Source organism: Colletotrichum truncatum, assembly GCF_014235925.2.
Source record: "Colletotrichum truncatum strain CMES1059 chromosome Unknown Contig_0007, whole genome shotgun sequence".
Classification (NCBI taxonomy): Eukaryota; Fungi; Ascomycota; class Sordariomycetes; order Glomerellales; family Glomerellaceae; genus Colletotrichum; species Colletotrichum truncatum.
Window position 1 is genome coordinate 2,513,772 of NW_027222404.1, and position 14,408 is coordinate 2,528,179.

At 52.2% G+C, this 14,408-nt stretch overlaps 3 protein-coding genes across 3 annotated transcripts; all 3 read left to right on the top strand.

The window, feature by feature from the left end:
* Positions 1-2,062: 2,062 nt before the first annotated feature.
* CTRU02_211109 (alpha-1,2-mannosidase-like protein) lies at positions 2,063-4,816 on the top strand (the record flags this gene model as incomplete). The annotated part of the gene is made up of 5 exons (XM_036720133.2): positions 2,063-2,297; positions 2,355-2,459; positions 2,517-2,527; positions 2,585-3,701; positions 3,762-4,816. 5 exons carry the CDS (start codon positions 2,063-2,065, stop codon positions 4,814-4,816), a joined length of 2,523 nt encoding a protein of 840 aa, XP_036587876.2.
* A 1,022-nt stretch (positions 4,817-5,838) lies between these two features.
* CTRU02_211110 (electron-transferring-flavoprotein dehydrogenase) lies at positions 5,839-7,929 on the top strand (the record flags this gene model as incomplete). Its single annotated transcript, XM_036720134.1, has 3 exons — positions 5,839-6,136; positions 6,195-7,725; positions 7,830-7,929. The coding sequence occupies 3 exons, from the start codon at positions 5,839-5,841 to the stop codon at positions 7,927-7,929; spliced, it is 1,929 nt and encodes a 642-aa protein (XP_036587877.1).
* A 4,695-nt stretch (positions 7,930-12,624) lies between these two features.
* Positions 12,625-13,565, top strand: CTRU02_211111 (RNA polymerase i and iii transcription factor complex component; the record flags this gene model as incomplete). Its single annotated transcript, XM_036720135.2, has 4 exons — positions 12,625-12,878; positions 12,937-13,024; positions 13,082-13,496; positions 13,549-13,565. The coding sequence occupies 4 exons, from the start codon at positions 12,625-12,627 to the stop codon at positions 13,563-13,565; spliced, it is 774 nt and encodes a 257-aa protein (XP_036587878.2).
* Between the last annotated feature and the right edge of the window lie 843 nt (positions 13,566-14,408).

Sequence of the window (14,408 nt, forward strand, 5' to 3'; positions counted from 1 at the left end):
TAATGCTGAAGTCGTGGGTTCCCACGACTTTTTAAGCATTACAAAGCTTTAAAGCGGCAGGCATAAGGTCTGGAGCTTAGACCAGGAGGTGGATGTTGGAACGTAGCGTTTCCCACGGGCTTCATAACAAGACAACAGTCTACTCTCAAACGTGAGAGGACCCTGAGCCGCTTGACAGGCTGGGCGGGACTGGGTTCTGCCCGATCGGGTTTCCCGTCGGCGGGGGACAAGTTGGTTGTCATGAGTAATGAGAGAGGCCTACCTAAGGCAGTTGAAGAGGATCTGAGCAGGGTTCTCTGCCGTTATGCAGCTGGATCTCTCATGCTAGGAAACGGTGAAGGCAGCCACTAGGCTCGGTGCATTGATTTGGTGTTTCTCCAATGAGGCATGCAGCGATTGGGATGGGTGGGGAAGTTCCACTGCGTGTCGGCCGCTTGTTGTGACGAAAGTTTGCTTAGAAAAGGAGTGAAAGAACAGAGACTTCTGGATAGTTGTTCTAGAAGCCGGGATGATATTGCTATTGTATTACAATAGCCGTTAAACATGTTGGCCCTTGACCAGATTCGTTGGCGTCGCTGCTTTCCTCCGATGCGGGTGCATAAATGGCATGTCGTGCGTTTCGCATTTCGCGAAGCAAGTCCGCTTGGACTGCCTACCGGAAACTTGCACAGAGACGGAATGATCTATGCATTCGAGCTCAAGGAACTGATATTGCAAAAGAAGAGGTAAGACCTTGGCGATTGTTAGACATTACTGCTACAAGCTCTCGGACCATGTTCGTGGCTGGAAGCGTTAGTATGTGGGAAAAATTCGGCCCTCTATTTAAGTAGAGAATACAACTAGAAAGCATTAAAAACAATAACAAGCAAAAAAACGAAAAAAAAGAAAAAAAAAAAACCAGTTCCGAGGTGTGAAGGGGAATGAATTACTTTAGGTAGATGTTAGGGGTAATCAACAGTTTAGCATAAGTTGCACTAACATTTAACCTTATCCATGACAGGGTAGCGACAGCCAGTAGTTTCCGCCACAGGTTAATTACAACGCCGTGGGAGTACTTCAGGCGACTACCGGACCTGTATTGGTGTATAGCATTGCTTCAATCTGCCACAGGATCTTCTCAGATTGAGGCAGCCACATGGCATTTTAACCGCACCAAGAACAGAAGTTAAATAAACCTACGTCCTCCGGGGCCCGATTAGGTGCATAGCCTGCACACTCGGCGGTTTGAAAGCTAATTTCTCCGTCAGTCTAAGGAATCTTATCCTTATGGTCCAATGAGTCCCCCCCAAAATGCCATTGAGGTGGTGGCTGCCAATTTAGGATGGGTGGCTCCAACAGCGAGGCGACAAACTAGACCGACCCTTGAACCCCCTTCTCCCCTTCTCCTTCCCATTCCGCCCCGTGGTGCTGCTGGAGCACAAACCTTTGACAGGGACTACCTGCCTATATAATTCTGTAAATGTGGCCTATTGCCTTTCTTCGCCATTCCACCCTATGCTGATACTTGAACCTAACCGGCCCTAAACTTCACCACTCCACCTACCGGAAGGGTTGTTTACCCAAGACTGTTGCGGCGGAGCTCAGAACGAGACACGGCGAACTAACTAACATTCGGCCGAATCTGAACATTCCAGGACGGTTCATCACAACCCTGGTACGAAAGAAAACATCAACCAATTGCGTTGAGGCACACATTTGGCCTTACTACCTCAACACGGCGACGAAGTTCGTCTTTCCATACGCAGGTTCTTCTTTCTCGTGATTTGGTCCACGTTGCTGTTTGGCTTCAAGTAGATGACGAGGCAGTTGGTATGTCTGCGATACCCGATCCGAGACAGATTTCTTGATCAAACATATTGACAGCGCCCCAGGAAACAAACACTTGACTAAGGAAGGAGGCACAAAAACCTCGATTTGCGGAAGCGGCAGCACCAGTGGTTCCTCAAGCCTCGTGTCGGTTTAAGGGGCTGCACATTCAATTGACCCCTTCATTGCTCGATATTGAGGCTGGACTTGTAGCTGCGAGACGTTGTTAAATGGCAAGTGTTGCGCACCATCCATCATGGGTGTCCTCATACCTGCGATCGGTCTTTCCAGGCCTGTTCGTCTTGTCGCCTTCGCTGTTTTCGTCGTCTTCTTGATATTTTGGAATCCTTTCTCGGGCGGCGGTGGATTAGCTTCTCTATTCTTTTCAACGCCGAACATTCAAGCTAAACATGACATCCTTAAACTTATAGACCCTTTGATTGGGACTGTCAACGGAGGACATGTTTTCCCCGGGGCAACGCTACCATACGGTCCGCTACACTCACTCACTAGACTATGCGTATTAGGTCATTGACAGTTTCATTCAGGCATGGCCAAGGCCTGCGCCGATACAGACTCCCGTGCCGAGAACGCTGCGGGCTGGGTCTCTGACAGTTCCAAGATCACCGGCTTCTCCCATCTGCATGATTCAGGCAAGTTAGCAGACTCCTCCTGCTGCTGAACTACCGCCCGGCTAACCGATTATGTAGGAACTGGAGGTGTAAGATGTGAGGCCGTTCCTGCACACGTGAAAGTATCTAACTCTCTCTCGCTCTAGTCACCGTCGCTTGGTAACTTTCCACTTTTCGTTCATCCCGGTTGCTCCAACGATGACTTTGCCATGTGCAAGTACACCACCGACCAAAGAAGTCTGTATCGTGTCAATGAATCCGTCTTGGCTAGCCCAGGCTATTTTGCTGTCGAACTTTCCAACACCGTCCGTGCGGAGATGACGGCGGGCGAGCGAACCACTCTCTACCGCTTCACTTTCTCGCCGAATGAAACAGTCTCATATGAGGATGTGGCTAACAAAGGGACCATCAACGCTGTGAGCAACCCTCTCATTCTTATCGACCTGACGGATATTGCTCAGAGCAGGTCTAGCGGTGGTATACAGGTCTATGAGTCCGGCCGTATCATCGGCGATGGCACCTTTCGACCTTCCTTTGGACAGGGCAGCTACTCGGCCTTTTTCTGCGCTGATTTTCGAGGCGCCACCATCAGGAAATCAGGTGTCTTCGAGGGTGAGAACCCTCATGACAGTGTAAAGCACCTCTCAGAGTTTACCCGAGGTATACATAACCCTACAGGCGCGGCCGGTGCGTGGCTGCACTTTGAACGCCCTAAAAACAATCAGATCCTCGCTCGTGTTGGACTATCGTTTGTATCTGTCGAGAAGGCGTGCCACAATGCCGAGACCGAGATCCCTACATTCGATTTTGAAGGTACTGTGAAGACCGCCGAGTCCATCTGGGCAGAAAAGCTCTCGGCAATTCAAGTAGACTCTACGGGTGTCAGCAAGGACATGCAGGTCACCTTCTGGTCTGGGCTGTACAGGAGTCTGCTGTCGCCGCAAAATTACACAGGAGAAAACCCCTTGTGGCAGTCATCGGAGCCGTACTTCGACTCGTTCTACTGCATCTGGGACTCTTTCCGTGCCCAACATCCGTTACTGACCATTGTTGATCCGGAGGCGCAGACGCAAATGGTCAGGGCACTTCTGGATATTTACAGATTTGTTGGGAAGCTCCCAGATTGCAGAATGTCCTTCTGCAAGGGTTTTACTCAAGGCGGCTCAAATGCCGACATTGTCATTGCGGATGCTTACCTCAAGAATATAAGCAATGGCGTAGACTGGAAGACCGCATATGAAGCAGTAGTATCCGATGCGGAAGGTGCGTAGCCGTCCCTTTGATGAAGAGTACCTTTCTGATCGCCTGTTTTTGTTCTTTTAGTGGCACCACAGCATTTCGGCGTTGAAGGCCGAGGCAACCTTGAAAGCTGGTTCGGCTTGGGTTATATCGCCAAGGATCACATAGACAGCATTTCAAGCGGGCCAAACAGTCGTTCCATCTCTCGAACAGTCGAATACGCCTATGACGACTTTTGCATCGCCGAGATGGCGCGTGGACTTGGCCACAATGGGGATCACACCAAGTATATGCAGCGTAGCGCCAACTGGCAAAATCTCTGGAATCCGGATCAGCCAGACATTGTCCAAGATACGCAAAAGAAAGAGACAGGGACTACAAAGTATAAGGGATTCCTGATGCCAAGGCTGATAAATGGCTCGTTCGAATATCAGAACACGCGCATCTGTTCACCCAACACAGAGCAGCATCTCTGCTATTTTGACACTTGGCAGGCAACATACGAAGGCTCACCCTGGTTGTACTCGTTCTTTGCGCCCCAGGATATGTCGACATTGATTAAACTCATGGGTGGGCGGGATGCTTTCGTTGACAGACTCGAATATTACCATGGAGGTAACATTGTTTACATGGGAAATGAACAGGGCTTCCTTACCGTTTTTCAGTTCCACTACGCTGGACGGCCCGGTCTTAGCTCCCGTACCGCACGGAGCTACATCCCCTCACAATTCAACGCCAGCATCAATGGCATCCCAGGCAATGATGACTGCGCGATGGGTGCTTTCAGCGGATTGGCCATGATGGGGTTCTTCCCTGTCGCCGGACAGGATGTTTACCTTCTTATCCCGCCGTTCTTTCCTGAGGTCCGGCTTAAGTCAAGGGGGGCCAAGCCCGCTGTTATCCGAAAGATCGCCAATGACAAAGCGGAACTGGCGGATGGCATATACATCCAGAGCGCAACGCTGAACGGGAAACCGTACACCAAAAACTGGATATCACACGAATTTTTCTACCATGGCGGGGTGTTGGAGTTGACGGTCGGGACGAAAGAGAGTGATTGGGGTACTAGGGAAGAAGACGTGCCGCCTAGTTATCCAGCGACACCGAAGACAGTGGCTGCGACTCGCACCCAGAGTTGAGCAGGGCTAATTAAACGTATATTAATCCTAGCTGCACTGTGATAGCCCTCGAGACGGCTCGCCTGCAATAAAATCCGCAAAAAAAACCGGCAGAAAAAGACAATTCCGCCGAATCTGTCCTCCCTTTTCTGTAGCTGCAAACGTGGGATTTCGGTCAAAGGCGACGGTACGCCGACGGCAGTACAGCCCCTGCAGCCGAAACGACATCGGAGGAACCCAGCTGGTATTTCAAATTTGAGCTCTATGATTGGATAAATGTGGTCCCGAGTCCAAAGACTAAGCTCGTTTTGCTGCAGGCGGTTAATGGCCAAAGTAACTCGGCTTCTCCCGGTCCACGGTATTCTGGTACGCAGGTACTTGTCAGATGCCAAACCGCCTTGCAGGATTTACTTGACGTCTACCTTGTTTGGGCCATTTTTTCGCTGCATCACGGAAGTATCGTTTGAGTCCCGAATCTGCAAGACCGGTTTCTCTCGGCTATCACCAGCAACCGGAAACCAGGGCCCGAGCTTGGGGATTGAGTGTCATTGAACCACACCAGGATAATTCTCCCCCTCAATTACGTAGAGGAAGGTCGTTCAGAAAACCCCCAGTCGACAGTCCGGTTTTTTCTTAAGTGCCTGCCGCCTGCCTGAAAAGACCCCAGGTCCCGCGACTTTCAAACTACATCTACTATTGCGTCAATTGACAGTTCATAGCGCCATTGGCCTACCGAGGTACCACGTTAAAGACAAACTGCGCCAGCGCTCGAAGTACCCTGCTAGCTTCGCCTACCTAAGACGTTCTGAAAGTCGTAGACGGATCCGGCGACATTGACGACACGGACGAATTGGACTACGTCCGCGGTCAAGCTTTTGTGACTAACCAAATAGCCGAACTGCATCTGAGCTCCCAAGAGTAACTTATTGTCCAGCTCTACAATCATTCTACGAGCATTCTACGATCGTAAGAACTACCTATAGTTCCGTCATTAGGGAGCGCGTTGGAGCTCGATTTCACACACACACCTACACTCGCCCAAGATGAGCACCGCCACTCCACTCACGAGGAGTCTGCAGCGCAGTACGCGTAACCTCTCAAGATGTCGATACCGCATTACACTCCCCGCCCAAGCAAGCCTCGCCACCACCACTAGCACAACCCCGAGGCACGCGAGCCGGTTACCCTCAGTGCGGGGCTCCGCCATTACAGTCTTCAGGCCGTTGGGTGCGCGGACATTCACGACGACCCGGACACGCCGTAGCGATGAGGAGGAAGATTTTGACCCTGCGAGCCTTGAGCGTGAATCAGACCAGGTTGATGTCTGTATTGTGGGTGGCGGTACGAAATTGTAATACCTCCATTACCAAGACTATAACTAACGATGTGATTTTGACAGGTCCCGCCGGACTCAGCGCCGCGATCCGTCTGAAGCAACTGGCCAACGAGGCCGGCAATGAAGACTTCCGCGTTCTTCTCCTGGAGAAAGCTGGCGAGATGGGTGCCCACGTTCTTTCAGGCGCCGTCATCCAGCCCACTGCCATCAACGAGCTAATCCCCGACTGGCTTTCTGAGGACAACCCGGACCGCTTCGAGTATGCGACCCCCGCCGGCGGTGACCGAATGCGCTTCCTTACCAAGTCGAGCGCCATCCCGCTCCCGACTCCGCCACAGATGCACAACGACGGCAACTATATTGTTTCGCTGAATCAGTTTACAAAGTGGCTGGGCGACCGCGCGGAGGAGCTGGGCGTGGAGGTGTACCCCGGTTTCGCAGCATCTGAGGTCCTGTACAACGTTGATGGTAGCGTCAAGGGTGTCGCGACAAACGACCTGGGCATTGGCCGCGATGGAAAGCCCAAGGAGACGTTTGAACGTGGTATGGAGTTTCATGCGCGCTGCACTCTCTTCGCCGAGGGTTGCCATGGCAGTTTGAGCAAGCAGGTTATTAAGAAGTTTGATCTGCGTCGTGACAGCCAGCACCAGACGTACGCGCTCGGCATCAAGGAGGTGTGGGAGGTGCAGCCCGAAAAGTTTAACAAAGGCTCCATAACGCACTCGATGGGCTACCCGCTGTCCAAGGACACCTACGGTGGCGGGTGGATGTACCATTTTGGCGACAACCTCGTCAGCATTGGACTCGTCGTCGCGCTGGACTACGAGAACCCTTGGGTCTCGCCCTACGGTGAATTCCAGAAGATGAAACATCACCCCATGTACAAAGAGGTGCTCGAGGGCGGAAAGTGCCTTACCTACGGCGCCCGCGCTCTTATCGAAGGTGGCTTCCAGTCGATACCAAAATGCGCGTTCCCAGGCGGTGCTCTTATCGGCGACTCGGCGGGCTTTGTCAACCTGCCCAAGATCAAGGGCACGCACAATGCTATGAAGTCGGGCATGCTGGCGGCCGAGGCTGCCTTTGACGCACTCTCAACGACCGAGGGGGGCGAGGGCGAAGGTACTGTTTTCCTGTATGATTACGAGGACAAGCTACGCAACTCGTCCATCTGGAAGGAACTCAAGGAGGTGCGCAACTTCCGACCCTCTTTCCACACCCCGCTCGGCCTTTACGGCGGTATTATGTACTCTGGCCTCGAGGCCTACATCCTCAAGGGCAGAGTGCCCTGGACGCTGAAGCACAAAACGCCGGATCACGCGGCAACGAAGCCGGCGGATAAGTTCCAAAAGATTGAGTACGAGAAGCCCGACGGCAAGATCAGCTTCGACATTTTGACGAGCGTGAGCCGCACGGGCACGAACCACGAGGAGGACCAACCGGTGCACCTGCAAGTCAAGGATTGGGAAAAGCACACGCGCGAGACATGGCCCGCGTTCAAGGGCCTCGAGAACAGGTTCTGCCCCGCGGGAGTGTACGAGTACGTCGAGGACGATACCAAGGAGCTTGGCGTGAGGTTCCAGATCAACGCGCAGAAGTGAGTTTTTGTCCCTGATAGCCCCACACACCGTCACTGCAATGAATCGTGGGGGCGGTAAAAGATAATGGATGGTTTGGCTGACTCTGTTTTCCCTCTTCTAGTTGCATTCACTGCAAGACGTGCGACATCAAGGCGCCACACCAGGATATCAACTGGCAGGTCCCACAGGGAGGCGAGGGTCCAAAGTACTACATGTCATGAAGACATTCGTTATTGGCGCGAGCTTAGTGTAAACGGAATAACCTGTCATCTCTATTTGCAGAGTCAAGGCGGCCCATGCTCAGACAACCCAAACCGAGAACACTAGAAGGGAGGGGGGGTAGATGATTGGATCGCTCGAAAGCCCGACGTCCTCATCCATGCTTCATTTTTGGATAGATCACGTGAGTGGCGCGGTAACGGAAAAGCCAAAAAACGATGACATTGGAGGCGCTAGGTTGCTTGGCTGGTTTACTGTTTTTTTTTTTTTTTATGGACAGGAAAGGTGTACAGGGGTCCAAGGTGTTGGTTGTCATACACGTAGGAAGCGGTATCCTTACGTTAAAAACTTAGGAAATGACGACACTGTTTTGTGTGTAAATTTTTTTTTTTTTTTTTAAAAAAACTTCCAACCTGGTCAAAGCATATCGGACGAATGGGGTTTGTGTGAATGCATGAAGAAGCCTTCTGGAAGATGGCCTTCTGTGTCAAGGGGCCCGGACTTTAACCCGCGCCACGCCAGGCTTGTGACAAGAGAAGGAGGTGCTGGAAAAGGTGGCCTTGGGAAAGCAAAGTCCACTTTTTGCCTCATAGTTCCCTAATTGGGAGGGTGGTGACAACCATGACCTGGGGATGAGGGACGGACATGGGAGACAAGAAAAGAATGCTAGTCGAGACACGAGTCGGGTTTGGACTTCATGCGGTTGACAAGGCTGGAATGAACACATCGGCAACTTCTCGGAGAGTAAGACTGACTGACACGGCAGTCTAAACTGGAAGCTCCCATTCGTCAATAAACACTGATGATTGGGCGACTCGCACAAGCTTCTTGAGGATTTCCGAGTCTATGATGGGACTGCTGCCCGAAACCCCATCTACATCTAGTGTACTGGCGGTGGGCCGTAAAGTTTAGGGCGACGATATGGAACTACAAGAAGGAGGACGAGGAGGGAGGGACAAAAGGGATAAAAAAAAAATCGACTGAGCATGTGGATTGATGCGACACTGGAGTTAATATGGTGAGAGGGTGGGCGCGACGAGGCTATCGGGCGAATGCTGTTTGAAGTTGCATGAGTCGCAGTGCAGATGGAGCTTTCCCAGGTCCCGCGAGGCCGAGATGCGGCCTCCCAAATACTGGAACTCTCGTTGCTCAGCACACTCGGCTGCCAGAGGATGAAAAAACTTATGGCTTGGCTTTGGGCTAGGCATGAGTCGCGCAGGGCAAAGCTGATGGTCTGGGGAAGTACCTTGACTAAATGGTGGATCAGAGGATACTTGGTCGTGCACGGGCCACATCTCCAATCTCGTGAAGCCCTAGTACCCGATACCTGGCCGTAAGATTACGGTCAAATTTGCATCTGCAAAAATTCCTGCAAGTGCCCATCTATGTCACGACGGTGAAGCAACGCCAGAACGCCACACATTTAGAGGCTTACAAACAGGAAAGATGATGCCCGAGAAGAATAGCATCACGATGGTTTTCTGTCGTCGGACTTACCGGGCATTTATCGGAGTGTAATGGGTGGTGCGGGTGGGTGTAGACAGAGTTTTCTCAGGACTGATGAACCGCGGTGTGGCGAGGCTCGCGTACCAAATACGCGAAAATCTTACGACATGGGGGGGCTAGCATTGTTAGCACTGGGAGGCGACCCAGACACGCCCAGCCCAGCCTTTTCAATGCTTTTTCACGTCCCCCTGCCATTGCTGGCACTGGCCGATTAAAACCGGTCTAGAGTCAATGACTCACACGTCGGAAGCCGTCTGTTGCTGTCGTGGCCCATTAAATTCCTGCTACAGGACAGCCGATGCCCGAAAGCAGTGCAAGCGCCATCAAAGGGTGCCGTTTTCGCGTTCCTCTCGTAGTTTCGTTTGCCGTAGTAGCTGTGGTTCTTTGACTGTTTCGCGTCTTCGTGTCATCACGTCCGGGCATAGTGCCGACAACGTGGTCTGGTGACCTTTCTGACATATTTGACGGCGAGCCCGGTCGCTGCGGGTGCCGCTTCTGTTGCCGCTGCTTGCTGCTCAGCACTGACAGGCCATGTCGGTGCTGATCGTCAATGAGGCATCAAGAGTAGGGAGCAGGCTTAGCGTTTCAAACTGCTAGCGTGTGGTTGGAGTGGGAGGGGAGGAGGGTTGGGAAAAGGGAAAGAAATCTTCGGTTGCTGGGAGGATGCAAAATCAAAGAAAAAAGGGGGGAGGGGGAGGAGCGGAAAGGGGTCGTGGGAAAAGGAGAGCCAGTCAAAAACAACCCAGACCTCCTCCACCCAAAAGGCTGGAGCCGTTCTGTGTGGTGCAGGCAGCTGCCAAAGGGACTTTGACGCGCGGCGCTGATGGCCTTGAGGGAGTGCTGGAGCTGAACAGAAGGGGGCAGAACCGAGCGGAATGGGTTGACAGGCCGTGGGTAGCGTTGGCGGTGGTGGTATCCAGTTGGGTAGCGTAGGTGGTAGCATTGCTGTGGGATTTGTTGGTTGGTCCATCCAGTAGGAGGAGCAGCACATGCAATCAATAGACAATAGGTAGCTTGCTGGGCCTGACATGGTCCACGGGCAGTTGTCGGCGGCATTGGCAGGCTCCTCTGGTTGGTCTGGATTGAATCATCGCAGTGCAGGTGGAAGCAAGCAAGTGGGCGAAAGACGCGCTATTGATCCCGTGTTGTTTGCCTCCAGGCCTTGCCAGTCAGGCAGCGGTCGTCATAGTCGCAACCGATTCCGCTGGTGTGTCGTGCTGGTGATTGCCTGACGAAGAGTTTGGTGGTGGTCGCGGCGAGTAAGTATCCGTTACGGCCAATAAAAGTCGGCATGGTCGCAACAGTTGCGAAGCGGAGAGTGTCAGTGGAGGCTTCGTTTTGGATCAGATCCGAATAGGATGAGAGAATGAAAGAAAATCGCTGGTCGCGGTTGAAGTGTCTGAGTATGTGTGCGTATGAGAGAGAGAGAGTGTGTGTGGATGGTTAACCCTGACGAAATTCTGAGCGAGGGATGACCGATGGTCCCAATCCAGGGATGTGCCAGCAAACCAAGCGAGACGAGTCGCAAAAAGTGGAAGAGAAAGAAGAAAATAAATGCTGTGAGCGCAAAGCAGGCTTCAGGGCAGAAAAAAGAAATACGACCAGACTGGATAGCAGCAGTCATGGTGGATGATGACATGGCCCACCAGGCCCCAAGTCGTGACACCAAGTCCTCACACAGCAGCCAAGAAGAGGCAAGGAGACCGTGAGCACTGGCCAGCAGCATTGTCGCAAAAAGGAAAATTCGTGACCAAGTACAGAGACTTGGGACATGGTGCCTCGGTACTTCAGGGGCTGGGTGGTCACAACAGGGGGGACATGGGGGTGCAAAGGAGATAAAATCAGTTGTTTTGCGGCCCCTGATTGGATGCACCACCTTAGCGCGGCCGCTAAGCACAAGCAATGTCAAGCAGGACCAACCGCCACGGCGCACTGGCTGCCTGGGGCCCCTGGACTGCGTGGCAGGGGAGTGTCGTTGGGGCGACTGCTCAGGCGGGCGAAGGCCAAAATTATAAAGAGGCAGGCCTCCCTCCAACCCGCTTGTTTCGAAATTCTTGCGCGGAAGCTCCGACCGACAGCCTTACGTAGTCACACCCACTCACGTTCGGCCTTTCTAATTTTCCTTCTCCACCCCCACTCAAATCACCCCCAAACCCAAATCTCAACCAACACACGCGAGCTTGCATCGTCGTCATCGTCATCGCAGCCTCATCGCATTTCACAAGTCCCGTCCATCATCGACAGGCAGGCAGACAGTTCATATATCGCTGTCGCAGTCCTCACCCGCCGAGGTCTACCTACTCTCTCTACCTCTCCTCCAACTAACGTCGGAGTTGTCACTACCCGCCAGGGCACAGGTGGTATCGCTCTCTTAACTGAAAGTGTTCCCGGACATCCTACCCTGCACGAGAAAGGACTGGAATACGTTCCTTTCAAAGACACCCCTTCGTTACGTTACCTCGCGCGATACCTTTCAACGACAACCAGGTCGAGAACGAGTAGCTGCGCTCTGTAGACAATCCGTGCGCATCGTCGACGAATAGAGACATAGTACTTTGAACCGTGACGAGGTATCCCGAGACGTCGAGTTGATTGTGGTATCTGGGTCATTCGCGGCAAATTCAAAGCGACGCCTACGAAACCAACGACCCTCTCGTCGGTCTACCTCACTTAATTCCACTCGCCCCTTCCCGCCGTTGCTGTAAGCCCGGCACCGATTCCAAAATCGTCGCATCGCAAGAAGAAGATTGCGCGCATATTCTACCTGTCCTGAGCAGTCGCTGTAGGGGAGACATTCACTTGTTCATCTCCCACGTCTGGTAGGTGTCCTACCTCTCCTTCCCGTTCATCCATATCTCCTTCCTGCCACCTGCATTCGCATCCACGCATATCCCAAGTCCGTATGCGCAAAGATGATTGTGCACGGGCCATATAGCCCATCGTTTAAATATTCTGGCACTTTCGGCTGCTGCCCGCCACAACAACTCACTCAGCTAGCCACATAACTTACCTCGTCTCATTTTCATCTCCAATATCTCTTTTTTCCTTCTCGTACTCCTTTTTGGGACACCAAAGCCTAAGCGTTACCTGGGGGTAATCGCGTTTGCTACACCACATACAACGTCATACTGACTCGAAATTCAGATCTGCTCACTGTCCTATCCACGGTCAATATCCAAGCAACCGCAATCATGGAGGCGATCCAAACCCATCCCACCAGCGCTGCGCAAGCGAAGGCCTTCACCGCGCCTGGTTCTCTCTCTTTCCCCGGCGGTGCCCACGAGCTCCCCCCTCCCACGGCAAACGGCGTTCAGGCTCCTGCCAATGGCCAGATTCCTGCCGCTAATGGCCAGCAAGGCGCAAACGGTACCGGGGTGACTCCCGCGACCCCCGCCGCGACTCCTGCTGCTACCCAGGGCGGAAGTGGCTTGACTCCTACGTTGCAGTATGTATATCATGAGTGATCTTCTTCTGATCCATGACGCTTATATCGCTCGCTTAAGGAACATCGTTGCCACGGTCAACCTCGATTGCCGTTTGGACCTTAAGACGATTGCCCTGCACGCGAGAAACGCTGAGTACAACCCAAAGGTATGTTGTGTCACCTCTTTTCCGTCGCTGTCACAATCACTCTAACTGGTTCTCTAGCGTTTCGCCGCCGTCATCATGCGTATTCGTGAGCCCAAGACCACCGCCCTGATCTTCGCTTCTGGTAAGATGGTCGTTACTGGTGCCAAGTCTGAGGACGATTCGAAGCTTGCCTCGCGCAAGTACGCTCGTATCATCCAGAAGCTCGGATTCAACGCCAAGTTCACCGATTTCAAGATCCAGAACATTGTCGGTTCTTGCGACATCAAGTTTCCTATTCGTCTTGAAGGTCTGGCATCGCGCCATCACAACTTCAGTTCTTACGAACCCGAGTTGTTCCCTGGTCTCATCTACCGCATGATTAAGCCGAAGATTGTGCTCCTTATCTTCGTCAGTGGAAAGATTGTCCTCACTGGTGCCAAAGTGCGTGAGGAGATCTACCAAGCCTTCGAGATGATCTATCCTGTGCTTCAGGGTTCGTATTCCTTGCCCCTCACCATCGCTCTGCAATCATTAACATGCCACAGATTTCCGCAAAGTTTAAAAACCGAAGCCAAGGATGGATCATCGACATTAGTCGATGTACTACCATCACCCAAAATTATTTTGCCGACTTGTACGATTAGACAACACCCTTTTTTCACGATACCACGACTGCTTTTCTTACGCACAACATAAAAAAAAGGCGAACGTCAAGGTGACGCCTTGGTCATGACTCTGGTTGCCTTGACGTTTGTTTGTGTCTCATTTGATTTTCCGTTGCATTGCATTGGCGTTAGCACAGGAGGGGACTCGGATTGGAGGTATCCAGTCGGGTGGTTTGATTCAGACGAAAAGAATAAGATTTTTCTCATCCCGCGACACTACATAGATTGCTCGTGGCATAGTCGACGGCAGATGCGCAGGTCGACTTTGCCGTTCTTTAATGGAAGCGACTTAGATGCATGAAGGTCTGAGAAGGGGAAGGAACTGGAGAGTAAGCGTGGGGATTGGTTTGGTAGCGGCGTTACCTTCTGGACAGCTGGTCGGGGGGAGCGGATTGGAATGTGTTACGAGAAAAGGGTTTGCCTGGCTTTTTTGCTGCGAGGGTCAGGTGGGCTAGATTAATCACTCTATACTTACTCTGCCTTTAGCTGAGGGTTTGTAACGAGTTGATTAGTGGGCATTAGTTCGAGTTGAATGCCAAACCTGATTTTCATGAATGTCCATTTTCCATATACATGCCTCGTCGAAGTCATGGGTCGTTGAATATCCAATGTAATGGGTGTGAGACGTGAGAGACGTGATTTCCAACAAGTTGATTTATATAGGTAACGTCCCACACCCACTTCTGGGCACCCCCCACATTTGGGCACCCCATTTACACCAAAAACGCCGTTTTTCGAAA